This window comes from Coffea arabica, chromosome 1e (genome assembly GCF_036785885.1).
Source record: "Coffea arabica cultivar ET-39 chromosome 1e, Coffea Arabica ET-39 HiFi, whole genome shotgun sequence".
Taxonomy (NCBI): domain Eukaryota; kingdom Viridiplantae; phylum Streptophyta; class Magnoliopsida; order Gentianales; family Rubiaceae; genus Coffea; species Coffea arabica.
In genome coordinates this window covers 47317821-47345813 of record NC_092311.1, presented here as the reverse complement: position 1 = coordinate 47345813, position 27993 = coordinate 47317821, and the positions used below count along the sequence as shown (strand labels likewise).

At 37.1% G+C, this 27993-nt stretch overlaps 3 protein-coding genes across 5 annotated transcripts; 1 reads left to right on the top strand and 2 right to left on the bottom strand.

Moving 5' to 3' along the window:
- The first annotated feature begins 1027 nt into the window (after positions 1 to 1027).
- Positions 1028 to 18780, top strand: LOC113708330 (tRNA ligase 1). Its single transcript, XM_027230794.2, has 27 exons — positions 1028 to 1334; positions 2272 to 2751; positions 2928 to 2978; positions 3122 to 3204; positions 3910 to 4009; positions 4834 to 4912; positions 5623 to 5746; positions 6320 to 6426; positions 7649 to 7777; positions 8906 to 8970; positions 9078 to 9242; positions 9700 to 9860; positions 9984 to 10015; positions 10429 to 10601; positions 11750 to 11829; positions 11938 to 12003; positions 12091 to 12371; positions 12935 to 13042; positions 13705 to 13802; positions 14169 to 14229; positions 15271 to 15347; positions 15448 to 15519; positions 15598 to 15674; positions 16376 to 16456; positions 16557 to 16659; positions 17033 to 17191; positions 17857 to 18780. Exons 1-27 carry the CDS (start codon positions 1140 to 1142, stop codon positions 18247 to 18249), a joined length of 3600 nt encoding a protein of 1199 aa, XP_027086595.1. The 5' UTR covers positions 1028 to 1139; the 3' UTR covers positions 18250 to 18780.
- A 1055-nt stretch (positions 18781 to 19835) lies between these two features.
- Positions 19836 to 23468, bottom strand: LOC113728050 (pentatricopeptide repeat-containing protein At2g27800, mitochondrial-like). Of its 2 annotated transcripts, none has more exons than XM_027252527.2 (3): positions 21702 to 23468; positions 21134 to 21267; positions 19836 to 20403 (listed from the first exon to the last, which is right to left on the bottom strand). In XM_027252527.2, the coding sequence occupies exons 1-2, from the start codon at positions 23075 to 23077 to the stop codon at positions 21264 to 21266; spliced, it is 1380 nt and encodes a 459-aa protein (XP_027108328.2). In that variant the 5' UTR covers positions 23078 to 23468; the 3' UTR covers positions 19836 to 20403; positions 21134 to 21263. The 2 variants fall into 2 exon arrangements, with proteins under 2 accessions (XP_027108328.2, XP_071915409.1); XM_072059308.1 differs by having other exon boundaries at positions 19836 to 20313.
- A 616-nt stretch (positions 23469 to 24084) lies between these two features.
- LOC113708356 (exonuclease V, chloroplastic) lies at positions 24085 to 27993 on the bottom strand. 2 transcript variants are annotated; one of them, XM_027230821.2, is made up of 7 exons: positions 27420 to 27993; positions 26830 to 26934; positions 26416 to 26537; positions 26054 to 26203; positions 25764 to 25917; positions 25322 to 25398; positions 24085 to 24685 (listed from the first exon to the last, which is right to left on the bottom strand). In XM_027230821.2, the coding sequence occupies exons 1-7, from the start codon at positions 27822 to 27824 to the stop codon at positions 24475 to 24477; spliced, it is 1224 nt and encodes a 407-aa protein (XP_027086622.1). In that variant the 5' UTR covers positions 27825 to 27993; the 3' UTR covers positions 24085 to 24474. The 2 variants fall into 2 exon arrangements, with proteins under 2 accessions (XP_027086622.1, XP_027086628.1); XM_027230827.2 differs by lacking the exon at positions 26054 to 26203.

The window sequence follows — 27993 nt, the reverse complement described above, 5'->3', positions numbered from 1 at the left end:
TCTCCATTCCATTGGCACATGGATTGCTCACTGGAATGTAAAGTTGTTGAATTCGACCGCAGGAAGGAAGAAGCTGAAAGAGAGGCAATCTATATCATTCTGTTAGAGCCATACTTGTGCCATTGATTGATCTTTCAAATGCGTCCCTGGCGAGCTGACAAAAGCAGGCAGAACCCATGCCTCAAAACGCTCATAGGAAGCAAAGGCAGTAAATTAGCTGAAGGCTCTGAGATTTAGAATCAGAAGTTAGCACAACTAATTCATTTTTTCATCAAATGAAAATGTGCAGTCAATCAAATCGTCCTGCTCCTATTCAAATAGTCAGACTCAGTTTCCTTCAAGTGTGGAAGGGGCCACCTTCAACCGAAATACGGTAAGGAGAAAGAAGAAAATGGCAAAAGAAGGGAAGAAAAGGTAAAGAGGAAAAAAAGTAGAGATAAAAAGGAAAACTTTTAAAATGACATATTACGGGGTAGATTTGTCTGATTAACAACAAAAAGACAAAAATGGTATATTGAAAATCAAGGCATATCTTATTGTGAACTATTATTATCCCGAATAGGAATTCTGGGAGATTAGATAGTTAAGAAAGTAATTGACAATAATTAATGTCTAGACCCTTCGCATGGAATTTTTTTTTTTTTTTTTATGACTACATATCCATTAAGAAATTGGTCATCATGTGGCCACGACCTGGAAGGTTAACCCGAGGTAAAAAATGAGAAAAACACAAATAAAATATTAACCTGAGGAAGCGTGAACTGCAAATGACCACGATACGTCGACCTGATATAGATTACAGACTACCGCGATATTTTAAATTGATATTATAAGCAAATAAATTTTGACAAATAATTTTCAATCCAAACAAATCCATTGACTGAATGAACGAGTCTTCTACGACCAAGAGTTAATTAATCTTTCCTTGAGCAGTTGCGCTGCACCTTATTTTTTTTTCCTCACTCTACAGTGTCTCACAGTAGAACGATTCTGATTCGACGCCGGTCTAAGGCGGTGTCCGCGGTGCTCGTAAATTAGTATTTGACGTCCTATTTCTTAGCTATTGCAGTTTTACCACTCACCGCCCCACTCTTCTTCCCTACTATTTATAGCAAAGTTGTACTATCTGGAAAACTTGGATGTTGTCGAGGGGGCTGGTTTCTCAGAGAATATTCTCTGGTTTCACTCTAGCACTCTATTCTCGTTCTTCTTCCTCTTCGCATTATCATTCTTCACCTCATCATCTAATTTCTTCCAGAAGCTTTCTTCTTCTCCGGTCTCGCTCCATCTCTTTCAGCAGCTCACTGGTTCACTCCACCATGCAACGGAAACAGGTTTTCTTTTTCTTCTCTATTTAGATGGGCATATATTACGTGACTGTATTTTATTTCAATTTTTTTTGTGATCTTATCTGATGAATTGGTTATATTTTCTTTTAATTATAGAAGACTTGATTAAATTCTGCGAACACGGTAGTTATAGCTGTCTAATGGATATGTGATGTGTTCGCAATGCTGTCAGCCCACCTGGCGATGCGAGTCTTTCCTTTCTCTTACCTGCTTTTGCCCCTACTTTTGTGCTGTGTTTTGGATTAAATATGTAACATTTTCGCAGTTGGTCACTGTTTGATTGCATGAGCTATAAAGATCGAAAATAGGAATTTAGAGTTTGGACTTAAATGCTATCTCTTTTCCCTTTTTGGTATCTAAGTATTTATTCTTGCTCTAATTTTCTGCATCTGTAGCAACTTGGTACTTTATTTTTATTTTTATAACCCTGGCTATTGTTTTCTTTTTTCTCCTTGCGGGTAAAATGTCAAGATGTTGAAGCAAAATTGGATGTTGAAATTTTTTTTTTTCGGTTTACAATGTTGAATAATTTTTTCTTTTCCTTATTTCTGTCACCAATAAGAGTGATTATAAGAAGGAAACAGAAAAAGGATTGAAAAAAAGGTACTCACAGTGGAAGATGAGCATTGTCATCTACTTGAACACGTAAGCATTATTGAGCTTAATTTTGTTTAGAAATGCTTGCCATCTAAATAGTAGCTATGGTTCTCTGTTAGTAACTTTGATAAGAGATACCTTTTATCCTGTGTTCTACCTTTTAAGAGATACCTTTTATCCTCTGTTCTACCTTTTATGGACAAATGTAGAATACAGGGTAACCAAATCCTTATGTATTTTGGATATGCTCATTTAAGTTTTTCCTAATTTCTTATAATGGTTGGCACTATTTGTCTGTTCATTGTTCTGATTTATGAAAATGCAGCCAAGGAGTGCAGCTAGAGGACAAAGATGGATAGAGAAGCCAAAATCTGACAGGCCTTCATCAACTGCGAAAGAGGTTTCTTCTGTAGGAGGTGTGGAAGCTGTGACTGATAAATTTAGTTCATTAAGCATTCCTCAAAATGATGGAGAGTCCAGTGTTCCTCCCCCAGATCAACAGTTTGCCGGGGTAGGATTGGTGAACAACAATCCGAGACAGGGCGTTTGGGAGACGAAGTCATATGGAACAACAAGTGGGGCAACGGCTGTAGAAGTTGAAAAAGGACCAGCTGCTCAAGTGGTGGGTCCGGCTCAGGGGGGTGAAGCTCAAGCAGCATCAGGTGGATTAAATAATGCTGTCTTGAGCAAATTGTTTAAGGGTAATTTACTGGACAACTTCACTGTGGACAATTCAACATACTCGCATGCGCAAATAAGAGCTACCTTTTACCCCAAATTTGAAAATGAGAAGTCTGATCATGAGGTTTGTTTTTCTCTCCTGCTTTTCCTTTAGTCATGTGGTTGGGGGAATGTCCGCATACCAATTGGATATTATCGATTATTTGGTCTCCAAAGTATAGCTTATTGTGCTTTTTTGAGCATTAGTTAAATCTTGTTAGTGGGCTTCTGAGTTATATCTTGATTGTTCTCGTGTTCCAGATTAGAGTAAGAATGATAGAGATGGTGTCGAAAGGCTTGGCCACATTGGAGGTACGAATTTAGCTTTTCTGTTCTACAAATCCTTTTGTTCCATAATTTCCTTTCAGTTGTGCTGAAATGGAGCTCAATTTTTTCTTTTGATGTGTGTACTATCATTGTTCTCATTTTCTCTAGCGTTCTCATGCCTTCAACAGGTATCACTCAAGCATTCTGGATCTCTTTTCATGTATGCTGGACATGAGGGAGGAGCATATGCTAAGAACAGCTTTGGCAACGTGTATGCTCATGATTAACCATTGCATCCTCTATTCATTTCCTACCTTATTTCATGGAGCTTTTGCTTTTGTTTGCTTAATTTACTGAACTGTGCTCCATTGCTGGTATGCTACTGAGAGATTTTATGCCTCTTTGCTATTGTTGATCTTCGTTTTGGGTGGAGTTACTTGGGTGGGGGTAGTTTTATGGGGAGGTCAAGGTGGAACTGCTAAACAAATATAACATTCAGTTTTCTCTTCTCTTGAACCGTTAGCATGATTGGTTTGGTGTTCAACCAGTCATTTCCTCCTGTGTGAAAATTTATAATGTGCTTTATAGTGCATTCAGATGATTCAGTCAATCACTGAATGAAACACGTTTGTAGAGGTTGGGAGTTCATTTATTCTATTGGGATGTTGGGCAGGGGATTCTTGGTTCAGTAGTGCAATTGGTTAGGAAGATGAATTCCACATGGTTTGATGAATAAGATAAAGTTAAAGTTATTTCTGGTGCACTAGGTTTATACTATTTCTGAGAATTATTTGGTAATCACAATGGAATAGATTTGAGAACATCCAGCCTGCTGGAGTTGTTTTTAAGTTTACATGAATAAAAATATGCATCTTTTTCTGTATAATGTCAGTAATCTTGGATGTGTATCATTCTAGCAGTCATTTATATGGCTTGACTTTTCTATTTAAGTTTTCACTTTTCTTATTTTCTGCAGTTACACTGCTGTTGGTGTTTTTGTGCTTGGGAGGACTTTTCACAAGGCATGGGGTGCTCAAGCAACCAAGAAGCAAGCAGAGTTCAATGAATTTCTCAATGTACTTCCACAGAATTATTTTTTAGACATTGTGCAACAAAATCTAGATGTCATTACTTTTAGATTAAATCAAAATCCTAATGCACTGAAAATAAGGTGCAAATAGCCTACTCATAAGAAATAAAATAATGATCCTTCTTTGATGGAGCACAGATGCGAGGAACTTTTAGTTTTGAGTTGTCTTTTGGAGTTGTTCAATGATAACTTTCTATCTTGGTTGAGTAAGGCATTTATGTTATGATTTTGATGTGCTTTTGTAGTTTTTACATGTCTTCGTCATATTTTTTATGCAGTTTCTTGAAGACTAGAAACCCTTATCTTTTGGTATTTCACTGTGGAATCTTGAGAATAAACTGGGGGATAGGCTTGACTTTATTGCTTTGAATCTCTCACCATACTAATCTAGAAGAGTAAAATGGTAGCTAGATTATAGATGAGGAATAGTATTGATTGCTCATCCTAGGAACCATTACTTCATGGACCAAGATGTTATTGGCTGATTTTGAATATTTTTTTGAGGGGCTGTGGGGTGGGGTTTTCTTTTTTTTTTTGGTTGTTGTGTTGTGTGTGTGTGTGTGTGGGGGGGGGGGGGGGGGGGCGTTGCTGCAGTAACAAGAAATTTCATCTTATAAGGCATATGCAAGTGGAACTGGAATCTTGTAATTATGTGAGCATCACTTACCCTGTCACTAATCATTCTGAAACATCTTCATATTTACATTGTCGATACATGTGGCACATAACATGATGCCCAATAGCTATAGTAATTGAGCAATATGTTTGTCCTTATGAATTGATGAATTCTGTTCTTTGAATTTTTTCCAGCGGAATCGCATGTGCATATCAATGGAACTGGTAACTGCTGTACTAGGAGACCATGGACAACGTCCTCGAGAAGATTATGGTGAGGGCATAAAAGAAAATTATCAACTACTATACATTAATGTGGTATATTTTGTGGTCAGATATTCTGGTTTCTTTTTCTTTTCCTTCTGTTGACTGATTGAAGCTGAGATACACTTTTTCTGGGTCATGGAAGATTAAACTTTTTTGGTTATTCTATTTTGAGGGATGATAACACCTGAAAGGACACAATACCTTGACGTATGGTGGCGCACTTTTTTCTGAAGGTTGCTAAAAATTGAAGCATTTAAGTAGTTGCAATTTGTTCAACAGTTAATGTATTTTTGCAAGAATGGTAACTTGTTCAGTTGTGTTTTTGCAGTCATGGTAGTTATGGAAGGATGGTACAAGTGCTACCATATGCTGGCCAAACTTTTCAATTATTTTGCTATTTTTTTTTTTTTGGCATTCTCAACCAGCAAAGAGGGTTTATATATGTATTTGGCACTTACTGTAACTCAAGTTATTGTTACTTCAGGCTTAGTTCTTGTTAGCTGATCAATGCTGCCTTCCTGCCATTCATTTCAAATTAATAGATCTTAGAATTGTAAACAGTTAAACTATCCAGTGTCTGGCAGAGCTCCAATTTTGTGCAACTGTTTTTGCAGAGCCATAGGTTTTGGTTTTCATAATTAGTTTGATGGATATGATTTGGCAGAAAGTCTGGTTCTCATGCTTCAGCTTGTATGCCTCGTCTATCTTGTCTTGCAGTGGTTGTGACAGCAGTCACAGAATTGGGCATTGGGAGACCAAAATTTTATTCTACTCCAGAAATAATAGCTTTTTGCCGGAAGTGGCGTCTTCCAACAAATCATGTCTGGTTGCTCTCCACCAGGTATTGCTCTTTTATGTGTGTTTTTAAGAAAGAATACAACTGTAGTTGTAGATTTCAGTTTGATTGATGTTGCACTTTCTTCATTATAATAGGATGTCTTTGTAATTCTTCTCTTCTTAATGTTTGGAAATCAGTACTGAGGTTGGAACTACAAACATTATATTGGTTATGATTAGAGGAAGTCTATGTTTATTGATTTTCTGTTCTTAATGCACTCCCTTCTTTCATCTATGTGTATTTTAAGATTTTTCTATTCGGTATAAGCATTCAAAACAGGAGCTTGGTCATGAATAGCTGTATCATCATTTGACATAATTGATCAAAATTTCCTTGGTGATTCTTAAACAAGTGCAATTGGCAGAAATTTTGTCTTAGTGTACTTGCATCTTATTTTGTGATTAACTCTTCCTTTTTATTTGTATTTTGGTAAACTAGTTACAAGGCATCTTACTAAATGAAATTGTTTCTAGCTAGTGGAGAAAATATTCTTTATTATTTATTTTTGTTGGAGTACTTTTGGCAATCTAAGATGAAAGTTGTTGCCCTGATACATATTTTGCATCAATACTATAGGAAGTCGGTGACATCCTTTTTTGCTGCATACGATGCATTGTGTGAAGAAGGAACAGCATCTCCTGTTTGTCAGGCTCTTGACGAAGTTGCAGATATATCTGTTCCAGGTGAAGTTTATTTGAGTAAAAATATCTCAAATAATTTACAATCCAAACAAACAGTGCCTTTATTTGTAAAGCAAAAGCTTGTTGATTTGATGTGATTTGTTGAAACCATGGAAAGCTCAAGTTTTGATAACTTGTTTGTCCTCCAAATTTGGCTTTAGCACCTTTGTTGTTTCAGTATAGATCAGGTATAGCACATTACAGTTGCAGGTGGCTGCAATTCTTTTTTGTCTGTGAATCGGACCAGGTTACTAGTATTGCCATGGTTGTCTCACTGTGCTTCTTCTGTATACCAGCTACTTAACTGTCATTAGGCATGCTATACAACCAGCAGCATATCCTGATGTTGGCTTTCTAGTATTTTCTATGATATCCTATGCAAATCAAGATAAACCAACCACCTTGACAGCTACTGCTGAATCACCATTCTGCAAACCTTTTAAACATTGTGGTCCCTTATATTCTACTTGATGACCCTGCTTTTTTTAGTTACTAATCTCTTTTTGATTTCGTGGTGAGCTAAGACTTTTATTGTTTACAATTCTCATAGACCTGATTTATATCCATTTTCTGATGCCTTAGTCTAACCACTCGATCTTGGCTCTTAATAGCTGATGTTACGAGATGAAAATGACTGTTGTTCAATCCATCCACACAGGCACTTAGAGAGAATTAGTGGGCAGATGTCATATTTTATCTTCTTCGTAGCTGGATGCTTATCATTTTCTCCAGAATATTTGTTATTAGGCTTGCACAGTTGCACTTGTTCGTCCTCCATCATTGGGTTGTAATTTAAGACCTAGTTCTTCTCATCACCATCATTCTACCTTTTCTTGTCAACTTTTTTATTTTTCATTTTCAATTTTAATGTGGTCCAGCACTGTATGCCGGTATGGTTCTGTTAGTAGCATGCAGCTGGTGCTGCTTTGATTGCAAATTAGATCTTTTAGACAGTACAGGCATCAAGTCTTAAGCTGGCCTAAGGTTCCTAGCTATAGTTTGTACTAAATGCTAGTGGACTTTATTCCTCCAACTCTCTTATGCTTTTGTTTTTGTTTTTTTTTAATATAAATATATGCCCATGGCATCTTGCCTTGAAATTACTGTAATTGTTAGAGCCTTTCTTAAATTGACAGAGTTGTTTTCTTTCTTTTATGACATCTGTAAATTATCAAGGTATTTTGTTATTCCTAAAATTTTGCCCTTTCTCTTTCACTGGCTGCAGGATCAATAGACCACATAAAGGTACAAGGCGAAATTTTAGAAGGTCTTGTGGCTCGCATAGTAAGCCATGAAAGTTCAAAAGACATGGAACAAGTTCTAAGGGATTTTCCTTTACCTACTGTGGATGAAGGTAAAAAGTATTTTCCCTTTTCTGTTGTGTGAAAAACATGTTCTCTCTCTCTTGGTTGCCTTAAAATTTTGGTTGCAATTTGTGAACAATCTCCTTTGCTTAAGAAGTTCAAATCACGCACAGACTAGTGTAAGCTTTTAAGGCATAGTTTCTTATTGTAAGTAACAGGAATCTAGGTAAAATTTCATGCTGTATCTCTGTAATTTTGGTTGTTCAAGTGCTTAAATCTTGCTGGCCCTCATTAGCTCTTTGTGGAAGTTCAAAGAATTTCCATCTGGAATTATCTTCTCTATTGACTGTGTGCCTAGTGTTTTTAGATGTTGTGAAACAACTTTCACGTGGGATTTTGTTTGTGCTACTCAACTTGAGGGGTTAGAAAGGAAGGGAAAAGCAATTGTCACTGAGTTGCTTCTCTCTGTTGACCAGAGATTATTGTCAATGAAGTTTCTTTCTTACCATCCAGGAAATTTCAACTTATGTTTTGCTACTATTAAATAGCTCGAGCAAGTGATATGTATCTATCGTATCTTAAGCAACAAATTTAAGATGTCTCGATTCACTCTGCTGTACCTCTTTTTTTTTGGCCTTTTTTTAAGCCACTTCCAAACTGCTAAACATGTTTACAGGTTTATTTTTTCACCTTCAGTATTGATGAACATGGTCACGCTATAGGAGTCACTGAGTGGGTATTCAGCCATTGAACTCAAAGTCACCTTTCAATGAGTTTATAGACCATTAATGGTTGATCCTGCTTTGGATGAAGCTCCACTCTCTGATTGCACATGTAATGCTAAATCTACATTAAAGAGATAACAGAAAAGGTTCAAATAAGGGTTTGCTGTCTAAAATATTTTGTCGTGAATGGTAAAATGATTTGTAAAATACTGGAATTATGGGACTTGCTTTTTTGAAATATTATTATCTGGACAATTGCTTGTTCTTGCTTTTGCTGTCAAACTGAAATTGCCTTTGCTTCCTTCTTTTTGTGTTTGCTCTCTCTCTCTCTCTCTCTCTCTGATACTTCTTTAGTTCTGAGGTGGAAGGAAACTACTGGGACGTACTTATGGTTTGTGTAATTGTGAATTAAGCATGTGTAGTAATTGTATGTGATTGTGTATCGGGTGGCAGATGCAAAAGATTTAGGAGCTAGCCTGCGAGAAATTTGTGCTGCAAATAGATCTGATGAGAAGCAGGTAACCTTCGTCCTCAACAGATAACATGCTTTCCTAACATTTGAAGTTTTATGGTACACAAGTATCTCGTGATGTGTTATCAATTTTGCTTCTTACATGACTTGCAGCAAATCAAGGCACTTCTGCAGAGCGTTGGCACTTCCTTCTGCCCAAACTATCTGGATTGGTTTGGGAATGAAGGGTCCGACCCACATTCAAGAAATGTTGATCGTTCGGCTCTTACAAAGTTCCTGCAAGCACAGCCTGCTGATTTTTCTACAATAAAGTTGCAGGTGGTGTTTTATGTATCTCCCTTTAACTTCCATTTTAATGGCATTGTTTTGCATGATGCGGTCGTGTAACAATGTATCTCCACATAGATGTTTGGTGTATTCATTTATACATTCTCATACATAAGTTGTGCCACTGATCTTTTACAAATAAAGCCTCATTGCCTGTGGGAGTAAGAGAGCTTTTGGAACCTTTCTTAGGCGCTTGATGTAAGAGACCAAGAGTCTTGCTTTGATTTAATGTCTTTATTTCAGATAAAAATGAAATCAGTCAAACAAATTTAGCTAAGAGTTTTTTAATGCCTGTTGAGATTGCTTTAAGAGGTTCTGTCATTTGATATTCTTTTATTGTCATTTCCCAGTTTATATATACTCATTTTGCAAAATCTGTCAAATTTTCTTGCAAGAGTTTATTCAATTGATCTTACCAAACATTTCTATGATTGATGATTTCAATCAGGAAATGATTCGCTTGATGCGCGAAAACCGCTATCCAGCTGCTTTTAAATTGTACCATAACTATCAAAAGATCAACTCTGTCTCTAGCAATAATCTTCATTTCAAAATGGTGATCCATGTACACAGTGATTCAGCATTTCGGCGATATCAAAAAGAGATGAGGTCTTTACTTAATTTGTCTTGATATCTTAATGATGGGAAATAACTTTACTTTTGCTGCTAAATCTATTTTTGTAGTTTTTCATTCTTTGACTGAAATAACGGGTTGGGATGTGCATGTCTCAGGAACAAACCAGGACTGTGGCCACTTTATCGAGGTAAGCTCACTGCTGTGCTTGCTTTTTTACTGGTTTCAGCTGTGCCATTGGTCATATGGTAGACTTCCAGTTAGTTTGTGGGATTTGCACTAGGGATTAAATCCATTCTTCTTCTCTAATCCTTTCAAATGCTGAGAATAGTGGAGGAGGTAGCCAATTTCAGAAAATTGATGCTTGCTTGTCTATTTCTTGTAGCTCTATTCCAGCTTTAGCCATTTTTGCTTTATCCATATTGCTTTTGGTACCATCAGCTTTGTAATTCAGCTATAGTCCTTTCTTCTTCCTCTGCTTTTCATTCTTTTTCGTAGATGTTTTGCAATTCTCAGCTTCCTTATCTGTACGATTGAATATCCTTTTGACTAATAATGACATACTTTTCTCTGTTGGATGCTAATTGGTGATTTTTTTGACAGGTTTCTTTGTCGACTTAAACTTATTCAAGGCAGACAAGGAAAAGGCTGCTGAAATTGCTGGAACGGAGAAGGGTGCAAAAAAAGTTGATGAGAATAATGGCACTTTCACAAATGAGAGTTTAGCTGATGAAGATGCAAATCTGATGATCAAGTTGAAATTTCTCACATATAAGGTAAACTGCAACTGACATTCCCCGCGATCCTCTTTACTTGACTGAAATGCATCACCATTCTTATTAGGTTGAGCCTAGTCAGGCTTGGTTTTCTGCTTCATGTGTGCCTATTGTAGTTATAAGAAATTTTGTGCATTCAACTCCAGTGCACTTACTATTTGCAACTACCTTGATTTTTCTGTTATCTTTTCAAGGGCTGTTTCAGATATCTTGCCTTGGATGTAGTAATACTTGGGCGATAATTAGGGTCCTAAATTTCTAGTTGATGCATGCTTTATTACACTTGATGATCTGTGCACATGTCAAAACTTTCTGTCAAGGATGTCGGGTATTGACAGAGAAGTCCTGGGTGTATTACACCTTGGAGGTGCTTTATGGAGCTAGATTTCTAGTTAATCTACTTGTTTCCCAATGCTTCTAGCATGTTGCATGCTCTTTAAAATGAGCTACAGATCCTTTAATCATATCATTGGTGGTGAATTTTTTCTGTTTTATCCGTTAAACCTTCCTCAAGTGTTGATCATTAATTCTATCATTTAACTATATCTTGCTTGTTGATTGAAATTGAAACAACAGATATTCAGATAGAAAGTACAATGGTACAAATTGTAGATTAAGTATACAGATACAACATTTGTTTTCTTCCTTTCCTCAGTTGGCTTCTACTGTGCTAATTACAATGCATCTTCTAACTTGGTTTTTTTTTTTTAATTTCATTTGCTGAAATTTAGTGTAAAACTGTGATATTGCTTGATCAAAGGAACTGTGGAAAGCCAAGGAATGAAATTTAGTGTAAACTGTGACATTGTTTTGATTGAAGGAACAGTGGAAAGTCAAGGAATTTTTGAAGTCAGGGAATGAATGTTTGGTTTGTAAGCACAGTTTTGGATAACTTTCTCTTTGAACTTCTAGTTCCTTGGAGTATGTAAATAACCAGCTTTCAAAACCAATTACCTAATTCTTAAAGAACTTTTCAACTTTAATGACATGAAGGAAATTTCATATACTTTCCCTTTGCTACTTCATGGAAATTTTAAAGAACTTCTGTTTTCAACTCTAAGAACTTTTAAATGAACATTCTTTTGTGGGACACTAACTAATTTCATGGCAGTACTCTTTAGTTTCTTATTTGATTCTTTATGGTGCAGTTGCGAACCTTTTTGATCAGGAATGGCTTGTCTATTCTCTTTAAAGAAGGTCCATCTGCCTACAAAGCCTACTATTTGAGGTAAATGAAATTTTGGTGAAGCTTAAAGGTCTCAATAAGAATAGAAAGAATCTGTTACAGCAGATATATTTTGCTTACTTTTCATTTAAAAATTTCCTGTTTCTGTAGACAAATGAAGATATGGAATACTTCACCTACAAAGCAAAGGGAATTGAGCAAAATGCTCGATGAATGGTAATGTTGGAATCATTTCCATGGTTTCATTCATGATCACTTACATTTCTTTATGTGAAGCATCTAATAATCTAACCTCTTTCTCAGGGCAGTATACATACGCAGAAAGTATGGACACAAAATGCTGTCTTCTTCTGTATACCTTAGTGAGGCTGAGCCTTTTCTGGAGCAATATGCAAAGCGCAGTCCACAAAATCAAGCTTTGATAGGATCTGCTGGAAACTTAGTAAGATCAGAAGACTTCTTGGCCATTATTGAGGGAGGAAGAGATGAAGAGGGTGACCTTGAGCAAGAGAGGGATGCAGGACCAGTAACTACAGTTAAGGACAGAGTTGCCAAGGATGAGGGCCTCATTGTCTTCTTTCCAGGTATGGCTGGATGGGAAAATTGTGGGCCAGCCTATTCATCTTGAGATCACTGGATTGACTTTTTTTTTTGACATATATCGGGTTTAGATTGAATATTATATTGATGCTTATTTAATGTTGACAATCATTGAGCTCCTTCATTTCCTTTTGGTTCCATTTAGGTAGGGAGGGTAAGAGAATAGAAGTATGTTCCATCTGATGATCATGAACTTGTTAATTATATATCTTAGAAATCCACTAGATGTATAATCTGATTTCTTTTTCTATCACATGCTAGTTGAAACTTCTTATGTGGTGTAAGCCGTTCTTTATTGACTTTTCTATTTGCTGAAAGTTACATGATGTTAATCTGAAGTATGTGTTCCACTTTATGCTCGTTGCATATCAGTTTACCTGTTGGTTGGAGGATAACACTTCCTGATATGCACACATCTCTTTTATTGTTATTATTATACCATTGAAGATGTTTTCACTTGTCATGCATTCTTTCTTTCTTCCCTCTCCACCTAAGATATGCACCCACTAAATCAATCTTATATGGACTAACTGCTTTCGACTTTCAGGAATACCTGGTTGTGCAAAATCTGCGCTTTGTAGGGAAATTTTAAATGCCCCTGGAGTCCTTGAGGATGACCGACCAGTTAACACTTTGATGGGTGATCTTATAAAAGGTATGAGCTCAATGACATTCTAAATATCTGATGCATTTTAAACATACAGGTTCATCTGTAGAGTGTTATTGAATTGGTTTTCTGTTCGAATTTTTTGTTGTTCAATCGCAACTATCGGGAGATTATCAATTTTTAAGACCTTTCCTGTTTAGAAAGCTCTTGCAAAGCTTAAGATTTCGTGCTGCAGCTTATTGCATGTCTTATAAATGACTAGAGATGAACCTTCTGCTCTGACATCAGAGATCATGGTTTCAATTGGTACATCATGTGCTGGCTATACTACTAAACCAGTACCAATAGGAAGTTTACTGGAAATACAGTAGATTAAAATGATGAAAACTGAAATCTTGGGATACTTCCATTGGACATTTTATTCTAGTAAAGCTCACTAATTCTCATTTAGTGGATGGTTAATGGGCACATGTACCGTAGGGGGATAGACAGCGAAATGTTGAGGAAGGCAAGATGATATGGGTACTCATTTTGCATGCCTCATTGCATTCTTGTGATCATTCCACTCCAAGAATTGAATCAACTTCCATATTATTTCTCCTCCCTTAAAGAGCGGGGATTGGATTGCTTCTTAAATCTGATTATAAGATTGGCTTGCTCATTCTAGATTCTGATACTGTATTTACTCTTGGTGCATTAAATTTCAATAGGTAGGTATTGGCAGAAGGTTGCTGATGAACGCCGGAGAAAGCCTTATTCGATAATGCTTGCCGACAAGAATGCACCGAACGAGGAAGTTTGGAAACAGGTTACTTGTTGAGATCACATTCCCTTGAGTTTGTTAATGAATCTGACTAGTAACAATTTGCCTTGTAGGGACCAAATTTGCTAAATTTCACTGTTCACTTTTTTCCTTTTTTCCAATCCTTTTCGTTTTATACCTGTTGAACTACGTATCACCTATTAGCATCCTGTTTTTTCACACAATGTTCCTGTTTTTTCTACTTTTTCCTTCAAAGGAAGTTGGGTGTGGGGACTTTTTCTTCTTGGTCTGTGCTCCATTATCTTGGACTGGGGTGTTTTGGGGCCGGCGGAAGGAGGGCTTGCTGTTCTCCTTTATGCTTTCATTTATTCTTTGGATTTTGCCTGATGAGGTTTCATTTAATTTCTCCAGATTGAGGACATGTGCCGACGCACCAAAGCTTCTGCAGTTCCGGTCGTACCAGATTCAGAAGGTCCTATTCTAGCATCTTCTTTCATTCTCTTGATCTTCTATATTCTCACTCACAGAGTGTACTTTATTTTAGATTATATATGGCTTGTTTGTTGAAAGTATTTGTTTTGCTATTTTGCACTCTTATGTTGTCCTTTCCTCTGTTGTGTAATTTTGACATTTGCTTGGATTCATTTGTTAAATGTTATTTCTTGACTTATCGGTCAACAATCATTGCAGCTAAGGGTAGGAATTACTATGTCTAACCACTATGCACTTGCTGCATGATTGTCACTAGCGTGTAGGAAACGCTCACATGCATGTGCAAGAAGGATGTATGTGATTCCTTAGTGTAGAAGCAGCATGCTCGTGTAGTACAGAGAGAAATGGGTAGTCAACCATCTTAGGTCATCAAGTGCTTTCGCTTATGACCATCAGAAATGTCTGACCATCAGAGTACTTGTGTTTTCTGTAGAATTCTCTCCAATTTAAGTAATATATAAATGGATAGTTAGGAGAGTGGTGTTTTAAAGCCCTATTTGTTCTAAGTGTTCGTTCATTCTGGCTAATTTTCTGAGCCGATCTCCCTATACCATAATCATTTAGGACTGCAATATGGATTGGGTTAATTGTTTTCTGGGTTTAGTCTTCTAGAGAAGGTTATGAAATTCTATTTTAATTGAGTTTTTTGTGAAGTTATAGCTGCATATTATAGAGGTTGTAAGTCTAAGAAATGCATAGGGCCTGCGCCGGTATGATACGAACAGCAATCTTTACTTTTTCATTTGTGGATCTTTTCATTCATTGCTCTGGCAGATAGTATCAGGGATCTGCGGCAGTTTTATATGTAATTCATATGATATGTTAATTCTGTAAAATCTTCCTGATTCACATTTGTTTTCAAATGACATTTTAATATCCTTCCAGATGTCTACTTTTATATTTGCTTGGTGAAGTAATATGCTAGGATTCAAGAATAAAATTGTTCCCAGTTTTCATTAATTAGATTTGTAAATTAGCTTCATGTAGCATGTATGTAGAACTTAATGGGTTAAATCTACAGGAACCGAATCAAATCCATTTTCACTTGACGCACTTGCTGTTTTCATACATCGAGTGCTTCGCCGTGTTAATCATCCGGTATTTCTCACTATCGTTTTCAATAGTTTGTATGATGCACACCTCCTAGGAAATCGAGTACAATGTTGCTGACATTTTATTTATTTTTTGGGACTTGAAGGGGAACCTTGACAAGTCCTCTCCAAATGTTGGCTATGTGTTGCTGATGTTTTACCACCTTTACCAGGGCAAGGTAGTTGTTTTTCCACGCATTTTTTGGTTGTTGCTTATTTAAAATTTCTTCCTTATCTTATTGTCTGCTCTTTATCAGAGCCGCAAGGAGTTTGAGGCCGAGTTAATTGAACGTTTTGGCTCTCTTGTGAAGATGCCTTTACTGAAGCCTAATAGGTCTGCTGTTCTACTCTGAAGATCTCTTTCATTAAACTTTTGAATTTCTTAAAATTGGATCAGTCTTCCTGGCGAGGACAAATGTTGTGGATGTTTAGAACCATATTTGTAGTTTTACTTTCTCACTTTTCTTCTGCAAAGGTAATTTATCAACACTTCAGGTTAGTGTACATAGTTATGGTGTACAGTGTCTCTTAAAAACAAAGAGCTTTACATGCTTGCCACTAAAACTTTTGGGCTTCTGTTGACTTATCCACTTTCTGGTGCCCCCACCAATTTCTATAGTCAATTTTGTCTACACTATGGCTTACTAATCGTCGCTAATGTAAAGAAAATATTTGATTTTAACTCTGTAATCTTGTCAACTCCATCCAATATATTTGCATTTCAAAGCATCCCTAACTTAGAAATGAAATAGGAGCAATTTGGTTGTGATCTATCAAGATACTCATTTCATTATCATAGAAGTATTTACAGTATGGATTATATCAGAACAAATTGTTAAGTTGGTACTGTGTCTATAACGTTTGTTTTTTTCTGATATACATGTTATTTCCATTCTCCCTTTGGTTTCTTTAATGGTATAATCAGTTCCTTCCTTTCCTGAGGGCTACAAATTGAGACATGCTTATTTTGTCATCTTATTTTCTTCTGATTTAATGTGCTTCAAGTGTGTCTTTCTTTCTTACCTTTACCTGTAGGTCTCCTCTACCTGTTTCTGTGAGTTCTGTTTTGGAAGAGGGGATAAACCTGTACAAGCTTCACACAATCAGGCATGGAAGGTTGGTAATCAGATTTCCATCTTGTTCTGGATTTGTGTCCTGAGAACCATAATAAAGGAGGTTTCCCAATTGATTCAGTCGAGAGCTGTGTTTCTTTCAGATTGGAGTCAACCAAAGGAACCTATGCAACAGAATGGACTAAATGGGAGAAGGAATTGCGAGAGATTTTATCAAGCAATTCTGAGTACCTTGATTCGGTGCAGGTGAATGCCTATTTGGTTTGGATGCTTGTATAATATCCTATCATCATTTTCATTTGCACATCAGTTAGTGATATCCTCTTCCTGAAGAACTTGGTGCACTGAGGATCAATATGATGCATAAGTGGTTTGCTTGGAGGCTTTTGCCATGGTTGCTTATTACACAAGAATTAGCTGAACTAGCCTTACCTTGAAGCCCACACCAAATCCAAAGCAAACCCCCTCACTCGGGTTTGTACATACTAAAATGTGAACATATATAATTAATGGGGAAAACAACCATAATAAATCTGCTCTGGTCAAACATCTTGTCCTTCATTTGTGGGGTGAAGTTCTTAATTTCACTGTGTTGGTTTCTCGTTATATGTTCTTTCAGGTTCCATTTGAATTTGCTGTCAAGCAAGTCTTGGAACAACTAAAAGCAGTTGCAAAGGGTGAGTATTCAGCACCAGTAATTGAGAAAAGAAGGCTTGGGGCTATTGTATACGCTGCTGTGAGTTTGCCTGTTGCAGAAATCCATGAATTCCTCCAAAGGGTGAGTTAACAAGTGTTTTCTCTTGCATAGCATAGTAAATTTAGTGAGATTTTCTTTATTCTATCTTTGGTTCTTTAGGATGGGAACTTAATTGGATATAAATTGGGCTTGTAGCACTTGAGTAGAACGTTAAATTTTATGGATACTCCAACTCCAGTCCAATTCTGTTTTTCCATGAAGATTCAAAACCTTTTGCAATTGAATAGCCTTCAGACCCATGATAGGTCTTGCCTCATTCCACTTGCTCTTCTAGAAGTTCATGAGGAACCATGTGGCATACGTAATTTGAGATTCTGAAGTCCTCTGTGCAGTTGATAATAGCTACGGACCTTTTTGTCTTGGTCTTCTTACGTCTATAATTTGTAGAGTGGTCTGGGAAGGGTTAAGCAAGTATCAACGTGGTGGCATTCACATTTCATTCTGGATGGATAACCTTTTCTGGTTTTGAGTCCCATACTACCTTTTCTTTTTAATTAAAAAAAAGGAAATGAAAAAAAGAGCCAGGAAATTTGGCAATGTGATTGCTGAATACGTTTTACTTCTTTCTTTGCTGTTTTCTTGTTTACTCAAGGATTTGGTTTCACATTTCCCTCATTTCTCTTATGATGAATTTATGGGATGAAAATCAGTATAACAGATTTGTATTGTTTCCTTTCTTGAATCAGATAGCTGAGAAGGATCCTGACGTTGAAACCTTCTTCAAGGAGAAAAACCTGAAGGATAGTCTCACAAAAGCTCATGTGACGCTGGCTCACAAGAGAAGTCATGGTGTTACTGCTGTTGCAAATTATGGCTCGTTTCTTAATCAAAAGGTACCTGTGGATATAACTGCGCTACTATTTTCTGGGAAATTGGCAGCATTAGAAGCTCACACAGGCTCGGTAAATGGTGAAAAGATAACTTCTAAAAACCAGTGGCCTCATGTCACATTATGGACTGGTGAAGGAGTTGCAGCCAAAGATGCCAACGCATTGCCACAGTTAGTTACGGAAGGGAAGGCTACTCGTGTAGGGATTGATCCCCCCATCACGATAACTGGCGTCCTACAATTCTTTTAAGTTCCATGTTTCAAGATAATCTAGGCCATGCAGTTACCCGAGTACAAAGTGGCCTTTTGAGCATTTTTGGCGGATTCCATGTATATAATAAGCCGAGCTGATACAGTTTTGTAGTCTGTATTTGCAGTTCCATAGGAATTATACATGCCTCGACTCCGCAAATAAGAGAAAAAAAAATGCAAAATTTCAGATCCTTTCCACTCTCACGGACTTGAGAAAGGAGACCATGCTTTGCAGTTGGAGGGATGGATCATGGAATATCGACAGTCTGTGGAGTTGTCACGGCATTTTGATTCACAATTCTTTGCTCTTCTGTTTTCTTTTTCTTTTTTTTTTTATAGGGTCCTAGCTTTATTTGAGTGGGAAATCTTTTGGTAGGGAGCAGAAATCCAGAAACGGTCAACAATTTCGTATAAGTTGCAGTTTAATGTTCATGAGCCGGGGCGTTGTTGTGTCTCTATGCTCGCATTCTAAATATGGTTAGTAATAACATTTTGCCCCCTCAATGAAAAACAATAAGCTCTTTGCCTACTTGAGAATATTTCAGTTGGAGCTTGTGTCAAGTATTCCCAAAAATAGACTGTTGACAATTCTATGATATGAAACTGAGGGGAAGTGGTGGAGGGAGGCGGAGGTTATAACTTTGTTTCCACAAGATTAATTTGATTGAAGATAATATAGAGGTGGAATTGTCAACGTATATGAGTAGTTCATTTTCTTACTTTTTACAAAAAAAAAAAAAAAAAAGAATACTTGCTATAAATACCAAACAAAAGATTCTTGAGTGGGTAAAGTGCCTTTTCTTCATTGACGGGAACAAAGTGTTATTACTCCTTACATTCAGGGGGCAAAACGTTATTAACTCTTCTAAATACTAATACATGACTTCATGTATCATATTTACGAAAAATCCTAATCCTACTCGTACTCGTACTCTAGTTCTTGAACTACTAATGCGTGTCCTTCCCCCAATACGGATTTGGATTTAAATGATGTTTTCAGGATTCATAATATCTTCAGTAGCTGCAGAATGCAATTAATGGTTCAGATAAAGTAATTTGTAATTTGATGGCTAAAATTGAAGTGTGGGCACAAATTTCAACAAGTAACAAAAGAAATTGTGTTTTTACATTTATCGTAGTCTTAATATTTACATTAATTAGTTTAATGTCTGTATTTTTAGTGTTTAAGTTCTACATTATAATTACAGAAGCTCTGGATGTTTCACTATATAAAATGATGATTTTGTCTTTTTCTTTTTCTTTAACTCCCCCCCCAAAACACAAAAAAAAAAAAACCGCCACTTGAAAGTTGATCCATCTGTAACAGGGCAGTAAGTTTGTGTTTAGGATAGTATTTTAATCAATTTGTTCAGTTTTTTTTTGGGAGCAAACGGTAACTTTCATATAAACTTTAATAAGATATTCAAAAGTATTACAATTGTTGGGCCCATCAACAGACTGTGACTTGCTTTTTAGTCACATTGGAAAACTTGTTTCTGATTTAACTTCCTAAACTAGTTTAATGGTACATTTTGCCAAGCAATTATGACTAATGTCATCATTCTCCCTCATAACAAAACAGGAGGAGCAATGCCAAATGAGGTCTACTAACTTAAGTATGGTAATTAAGTAATACATCTCAACTCACAAAGCAGGTTCACGAAAATGATACCATAATATAGAATGAAAAGCAAGCCAGGCTTAACAAACGCACCGAAAATCATATTAAGGTGGCAAGCTGGGCATAGACCTAAGCCATCTCCTCACACTAGAAACATAAGTGCTCTTTTTTACCATTTATTTTTTCTACAAGAGATTTCAGATTTTGCCAGCTCGTTTAATCATGAGTAACAGTGCTCATTGGCAGTAGACAACCCTTTATTTACAGCGTAGTTATCTGGTCACCTCCAAGCCACCACACATTTATAAACTTAATTGGGCACTTCCCTAAAAGAAAAAGAAAATCTTTTCCAGCAATGCAGACTGATGTTTTTCTTTTCCCGGCCCAATCAGTATATGCATCTCAATTGTCGCAGACAAGCAACTGATCTTCTCACAACATCTGCAGCCATTGATTTTGATTCCAGGCAAACTCCAGTTAGTCATCAGTCAAGATAGACCAGAACTGAATGCTTATCCACGTAAAGAATTCCTAGAGAACCAAGAACAAATAATCAAGACCATTGAACATTAGGCACCAACTGCTACCGGAAGATTTATTCAAGTCTTCCAACATTTTAATGTTCCTTTTCCTTCTCTTAGAACAGGGTAAGATAGACGTTCCACACTCTTTAGAAAGGAAGGGAAAAAGGAGCACTGGGAAATAGCACGGAATAGGTTTGACTTCTGGAAGTGCATGAAGTAATGATTTATTCTGTATAGTTTTATTAGGGATAAGTTAAACAACTAGAAGAAACTCCTCAATCCTGACAAATGTGGTCCATCAGAACTTGAAAAACAACTAAACACTGCCTAATGCCAAGCAAATACTGACTTTTCGCTGCCAACCTGATATTGGCTTAACTTACCTTACATTGTTATGGAATGCCACAATGAACAATTTCTCACAATCCTGCATAGGTCTGCTTAATTTTGGCTACTTCATCACAACATCCATATTTATTCACTGTCCCCATAAATGATATCTCCCTCTTGTGAAAATCTCTTGTTAGAGACAGTCACTTCCCTAGCGCATAGTTCTAAATGACTCCAGCTTTTTCATCACAGTATATTATAAACAAACAAAGCTCGTTATCGTAAACATGAACCAGGTTCAAGTTATTATTAGAGAACCATTTAAGGCTGGAAAACAAAAACATGAACCAGGTCGCTAAGTTGATATTAACATTAGAAAACCATTCAAGGCTGGAAAACAAAATTACCATGGACTTATCTGAAGAACATTGGTTCTTTTGCAAGCTAACAAGACCATTGCAAAGCCTTTTCCATAGATCTCACATATTTTTGGTGGCTTAGCATGGATATGAAGTAGACAAATTCCACCGCTCGCTCTTAGCTGCAAGAACAGCAAAAGATTTAATTGAGCAACAAAGCAATTTTAGCTGTAAACCTATCGACAAACTACATTTGTATTATCTGAGTTAAAAATATAACCAAGTAGTCAAAGAACCTAATGAAAGCACTTTCTAAGTAGTCCTTGTAGTTATGGCTCAACTTTAGCATAAATGGATATAGTTTAAGAACTCTAATCAACTCAAAACCCTAACTCTCGTCTTGGGCAGTTCGTTTTAAACAAGACAGAGAAACAGATAACGAAAGCAACTTTGTTCAAAGTTCAGAATTGTCTTATGCCATGAGAGCCTAAAAATGATAGGACAAAAAGAAAGCAGAGGTATCAGGTCATGCTGGCATATTACTCCTAGAGTTGATGCCGAGGCATTTTTCCCTCTTAGATCCTTGGGAAAATGAAAAATCTACAAATTGAGGTACCTGAATTGAGTTCTGAAATGTGAGTTTCCGATATTTCCTTCAACCTCATGTAGAAGCTGCCTGCAAGTATGCCCGTCTAGCAGGCCCTTCTCTTGTAACTCTTGCAATAAATGCTTGGCATCTTCGGCCCCTCTTTGGCGACAAGTTTCATCAAGTATGGTCCTATAGGTGATAAAATCAGCTGATCTTTGGTTTTCAGTCATCTCCCACAAGTACTTCACCGCTTCATCAACTTCTCCACTCAGAGCCAAGGAGTTCACAATTGATTTGTATGATTTACTACTAGGGACAAATCCTTTCTCCTTCATTTCCATACACAACTCCCTGGCGTTATTCGTTCTTCCTTGTGCACACAATCCATGGATCAAGTAATCATATGAAAAGGAATTAGGCAAGCACTTATAGACCACTCCCATCTGATGAAATACTCTGAGGGCATCATTAACATGAAGTGAAAGCACATATCCCTTTATCATAGAATTCAAGGAGAAAATATCAGGTTCAATCCCATCGTCGATCATTTGTCTGAAAAGGCATCTAGTTGTCTCCATATACATGTGATTTATGTATGAGTTCTTTCCCCTACTCAATAAAGCTGCAAAAAGGATATTAAATGTGGTAATTGAAGGCCTGCAGTCCAATTTTCCGATATCCCTCATGTGATTATATATGTTCACTGCTCTAGTCAATTTTCGAGCTTCTGTAAAATAATAGATCATTGTATTGTAAAGAGCTTCCGTACCCATAGAACGAATAGCAAGCACTTGATTAACAACATCATCCATCTCTTGGTACATTTTCGCAGCACCAAGTTTCTTTATTGTAATGTGGAAACTTGAAACATTGTGCCTAAACCTATGCTGTTTTGAAGCCCAATTAAACAACTCCAAACAAACTAAAGGGTCCTTCTCTAAAACTATGACATTGCAAAGTTCCTCGGGAGTGAACCTAGGTGGGAGCCCAGAAATAGCCCTCTCAAATTGGGCTTCATCTAGAACAGGTTTTGCGGCAGCTTTTGCCCTCTTACTCATTCTCCTCCTTAAAGATCTTGAAGGGGGTCCCCTCAGGCGTCGAATTGGATACGGACTTGTAGAATAAAAAGAAACCAGAAAAAGTGAGAGGGAAAATGCAACCAGGAGTGTTTGATTTGAAGCAATTGAAATCTGGATGGGAGCTGAATGGCATCTAAAATTCCATATACTGGAAATGGGATGAAAAGAATGAGTAACTATTGAATGATTATAAAAGGATGCTAAACGTGGGGCAATCTTTAAGTAAGAACTATGAACTTCTGAGCCCCTAACAGATAGATTTTGCCACAAAGATACCATCTTGGACCGAATTTTTGTGACATGATTTCTTGGTACTGAAAGCATAATGAAAATGTGAAATGAACACAGCCCAACTCAAAATGAACAACATATGGATATTAAAAGCTACAGCAGAAGTTCGTGATACGATTCTTGGAAGCAATTAAACTCAAACATATTGAATTTGTGGCAAGGTAAGGTGAAGGGTTCACAGCAAAGCTTCGAAAAAGAGAACAATTGAATCAAAACATGATTCAATAACAATACATAGGCAGGTGGAATTCACGGTTGCATAAATAGATCGACTACGGATTAGGAGGAGCAACCATGAGTAACGATAAGAAAGATCAAACCTCTGAGGAAGCAGATTTTGCACAACAACGGGAATGAAGCTCTCTTCCTCTGAATTGTAGCATACCAGTAGTTTAGTTCGACAGTATAGACTGGAGGAGGTGATGAATTGGACTGCACTTTTGATTGACAAGTTGCAAAATGGGCTTAAATTTAATGTTGAGGTCCATATTTTGATAGTCCATAGGCCCATAAACTTCAACTCATCAAGCTTGACGATGTTCATGATCCGTCGTTGATCCGTAAGTTTTAAGATCATCTAAAATTAACTAGTCGTATTAGTAAGTTTTTAAATCACTATTATTACCAAGGGACTAAAATATTGTTTCCAGGTGAAACTGATAATTCATTTGATTTACATTCAACAATGCTTAATCACTGAAAATTGTATGTATACTAAGGTAACTTTTTTTAAAATTTTTTTTAACGGGGAGGGGTGGGGGATTTATAATAAACAGCGTAGGAGAAAGAGGATTAAAATTTCCCGAGTCTCAACCTCTTAATGATATCTCACCAAGGCAAAGTATCCTTTAAGAGGTAACTTTCTGGTACTACTTGATATTAAAATGTCATCATGGTAAAAGTTGTTGATCTTGATCCTAAAATTTCCTTCTGATAAAATCCTAACAGGTAAAATTTGTATCCCCAAAATTTCTGGAAATTTAGCCCCTTTAGCTAGAGTGGCTATAAAAAATAAATAAATAAATTCAGTGCACAAAGAATGGAAGAAATGAAAATAGCAGCCAAATATGTGTATTAATGGTTTTCTGATGCAGTAAGCATCGATTATTCCATCCTGTTAGCAAACCGCTTAATATTCCCGTCCCACCATCCTACAATGGGTGGGACAACAATGACAAATAACCGATCAAGGAGATCAGTGACATTTTCTTGCTACAACAATGAATAATCAAATCCCTCAGCAGCACTGAGAGTACAGTAGTACAAGAATGAATAAATCAGTAATTTGAGATGACCGACAAGAACTGCCAAATGAACCACGAAGAAGCTCATCAGCAAATTCATGCTCCTTCAAAGTAAGCATTCCAGTTCGAATCTGAAATCTGATCGAATGCAACCCTTGTGAAAAAATTGATATTTCGGCTACTTCTTTAGCTAGGTGGATCAAGTTTGGAGTTTGCTGGACACTGGGAATAAAAACTACAGAAGTTGCATTTCCACCGCTCCTCTTCTGCAGCATAACTGGGTTCTCGTTCCCCTCGCCAGAACTCCAGACAAGACTTGAGTTGATTATTGAGCCAATCAGCATCATAAGCAAACTGATCTTCACCGATTAAAGATTGATCTTCTTGGTATTCATACCTGTAGAAGACAATATTCTTGCTAGTGTAAAATGGACTACCGCAGAGTGCCCTGAGTGATTTGTGGTTTTCCAAATGAAAGTCTTTTAAAAGCGTTAACCCAAAAAGACAAATAAAAAAAGGCAAACTTTTGGATAAGGAACAAGTGAACATCAATTGTACAATGTTGAGGATAAGTGACAAGCTTAATTTCTGCAAGTCCCTCTTCGTTTTTAGTCTCAACTTCTTCTATATAGTAGTAGGCACTTGATAAAGGGCAAATGAAATATCTTCTAGGAAAAAGAAAAGCACTTGTAAACTTTTAGTCTGCCTAAGGTCACTGGGTGGACATGGCCTCAAATCTTTTTTCTTAGCGCTCAGAATACTCATCAATATAGGCAAATGGCAGAAACTAGACCTATGGATTTTATTGTTGTAAAACATGCTGAAAGTGGAAAATTTTGGGGAAGATGTGGAGGGAAGGAGGTCAGAAAACATGAAAAGGAAATGAAGAGCACAGATCATATGAAACGTCAGTGCTGTCTTCTTTTGAAATTGGTTAAAATTCATCACCAGAAGCCATGCTAGGAGATGGAGAAAAAATTCGGCAGTCCATATAACGCTTATCTAACAACACACATGGAAATCCTTAACCAACCTTAGTAACAGTTGGTCCTGAGCTGGAGGCAGCATACAACAAGTATTTCGATAGTATGCCACCAAATCATTCAGAGTCTGCATAAATGCAAAGGATAAGATGTTCAATTAAACACAAAAATAAGCACTCAAAGTGCATAAATGGGTATATTACAGGTAATCCCTTATACTGAGCCACAATGATATGTAAATTGATATTTTACTACAGGACTAGAACACTATCCAATTTATCAACGTCTCACTTCATATACATGCTATATCAGCAGCAAGAAATAGAGCAGGAAAGTTCCTGGAAGAGAACATTTCAACATGTGTCACTTCATCATACAGGCTTGCATGGAGAAAAATTCTCGTCTAAATTAGTGAGATCAAGTAGTTAAATGCCCAATGTAATGGACTCCTAAATCAAGTAAGTCAAAGGCGAAGAAAGAAAAGCATCATACATCTGCAGGAAAACCTGATTTGGCTGTGTGCTCTCTGATCTCATCTGAAAGAATGACGTGAGGATTCAAAGCAAAGAAATCAAAAAACTGTCCAGAAGGAAATTTATCAGCCACTAAATTGTCCCACAGACGCTTGTAGCACATCAACTGAAGCCTGTCAAAAGAAATATGCACTTCATCACCATTTTTGTTTGATCTCCAAGAAAAATGTATTGCTTCAATTTCAAGAAGCAATGCTATTAGCTGGTATCTTCCTCAGCAACCTGACCAAAAACCACACTTGATAGTACCTTCCATTTCTCTGTTGTGCTTCAGTAGGAAGCTTTGCTCGTGCACGAGTTTTTGTATCAACTAATGTAGGATATCTTTCAGTTTCTGTAACAGGCATTCGAATTTCATCAATTACTCCCACCATCCATAGACCTTCTTCAAAGCTTACTCTGGTGGTATTACCAGGCCATCAGATCACAAGAAGACCTATTATACTCCAGAATCACCCAATAAATGAAATGCAGTGTCTGGAAGCATGAGCTTTGCACACAACAAGGTGCATGTTTGTGCGAACGTGTTGGTGTGCAAGAAACTGAGAATGCACACAAGAGGAAAGGGGCAGAAGAAATCATAAAATGCATAAAATACACGAGAATCTTACAAAGGCAATTCACGCGTCAGTCCATCAAATAGCAACTGATTTGCCCCAAGTATAAAATTCATAAACTTCACAGCCCATGTGTCTTCAACGGATGCAACATGGATTTTGACCTTTTTGACAACCTGCAACCATACAATCGAAGGTCAGGCAACAATCTGAATAAATAAAGACTAAAATGATAATTATCCACGAAAAATATTCTGTTCTCTAATTGATAGTGCTCTATTTCATTCAGCTAAAATCCAAACATAATTAACCAGAATCATAACAAAAAACACATTGATTTCAGGGTTTGGACATATATAAAAAAGGAAGATGGTAAGGCTAACTTAGAATAGGAAGGTTAAAAAGTTGAAGCTTGACAGGTCATGGGCATTATCCATATGTAAGGTCCATTAGGAGATCGTAGACTACCTCTTCTTCAAGTGCTGCATGGCGAGCAATACCAGCTTCCATAGCTTTATTTGATTTTGCTCTGCCAAGGTTCAGAGTAAACTCCATTTGTTTCTCACACCATTCCTGAAAGTCCACGCACGATATCAATTTCGATTCTACGAGTAGCAGATTCAATCAGATGTTGCAACAGGACCATCACAAGCACAACATTTCCCCACGATGAATTTTAAAATGTAGTAATTTTGTGATCTCTAAAATAGCTGTTAGGTCCTAAACTCCTAGGTATATCCCATTTGCCCCTCCTCAGCTGCAAAATTCAACAATCTCCAAATTCCAAATCATTGAAAGCCTTCATTTGAGCTACGTAGTACTACTAAATACTACTTAAAATTGGACTGACAATGCATTGTTTATTTCTTCTATCTTAAAAATATCAGCCAAAAAAGCCAACTGGAGTTAATCGCTATTCATAGAACAGCAGCAATGCAGCATCAACATCACCCAAAAAAATCAGAAATTTTACAAACCTTCTTCTTCGAATCCGAATAGCAAAAAAGCATCAATATTTATAAAAGACGAAGGGAACAAAATATTAATGAGATATGTACCCCGGCAGTAATATCAGTAACAGATAAGCCTCTTTTCCTCCTAAATTTATGCAAAAGTGAGCCGTGAACTCGATTCTGCTTCTTCTTCTTCTGAGTTAGCCCATCATCACCACCCGAGTCCTCTATATCTGCCACCGAGTCAGACCCAGTTCGGCTACATCTGGAAATCCGCTTTTTGGACAATAAAGTTATGGACTTTATAGACCGTATATTATCATTAGGCGGAGCTGTAATATTTCTTTGAAATCGAGTCAAGGAGGAAATGGTCCGAGTTGCAGAGGCGAAAGCAGCTTCAATGAGGGCCATTTCTTCGTCTGGGATGATCTCAATTGGGATGTCAGGGGTTGAACAAGTACGAGTGGTGGTGTCTTGGGTTGAAGGGGAGTCAGTTGGGGACTTGGTCATGATGATGATGATGGTGTTGAGTCGGGACCGAGTTTTGCGGGCAGTGACCGTTGGAAACGCCACCAACAGGCGAAGAAACGAATTATTGGGTCTGGACTCTGGACTTGGCCTTTTATTCAAAAAAAAAAGAAAGCCACAGCTTCTATACGAAGAATGTATTTTCCCGACA

Coding starts and splice junctions, on each gene's coding strand:
- LOC113708356 (XM_027230821.2), bottom strand. CDS start 27,824: ATGACCAAGTCCCCAACTGACTCCCCTTCAACCCAAGACACCACCACT. Junction 26,935..27,419: donor TTACTGATATTACTGCCGGG/GTACATATCTCA, acceptor GTGGACTTTCAG/GAATGGTGTGAGAAACAAAT. Junction 25,399..25,763: donor AATCAGGTTTTCCTGCAGAT/GTATGATGCTTT, acceptor GCATTTATGCAG/ACTCTGAATGATTTGGTGGC.
- LOC113708330 (XM_027230794.2), top strand. CDS start 1,140: ATGTTGTCGAGGGGGCTGGTTTCTCAGAGAATATTCTCTGGTTTCACT. Junction 15,348..15,447: donor TTCGCCGTGTTAATCATCCG/GTATTTCTCACT, acceptor TGGGACTTGAAG/GGGAACCTTGACAAGTCCTC. Junction 16,660..17,032: donor AGTACCTTGATTCGGTGCAG/GTGAATGCCTAT, acceptor ATGTTCTTTCAG/GTTCCATTTGAATTTGCTGT.
- LOC113728050 (XM_027252527.2), bottom strand. CDS start 23,077: ATGCTTTCAGTACCAAGAAATCATGTCACAAAAATTCGGTCCAAGATG.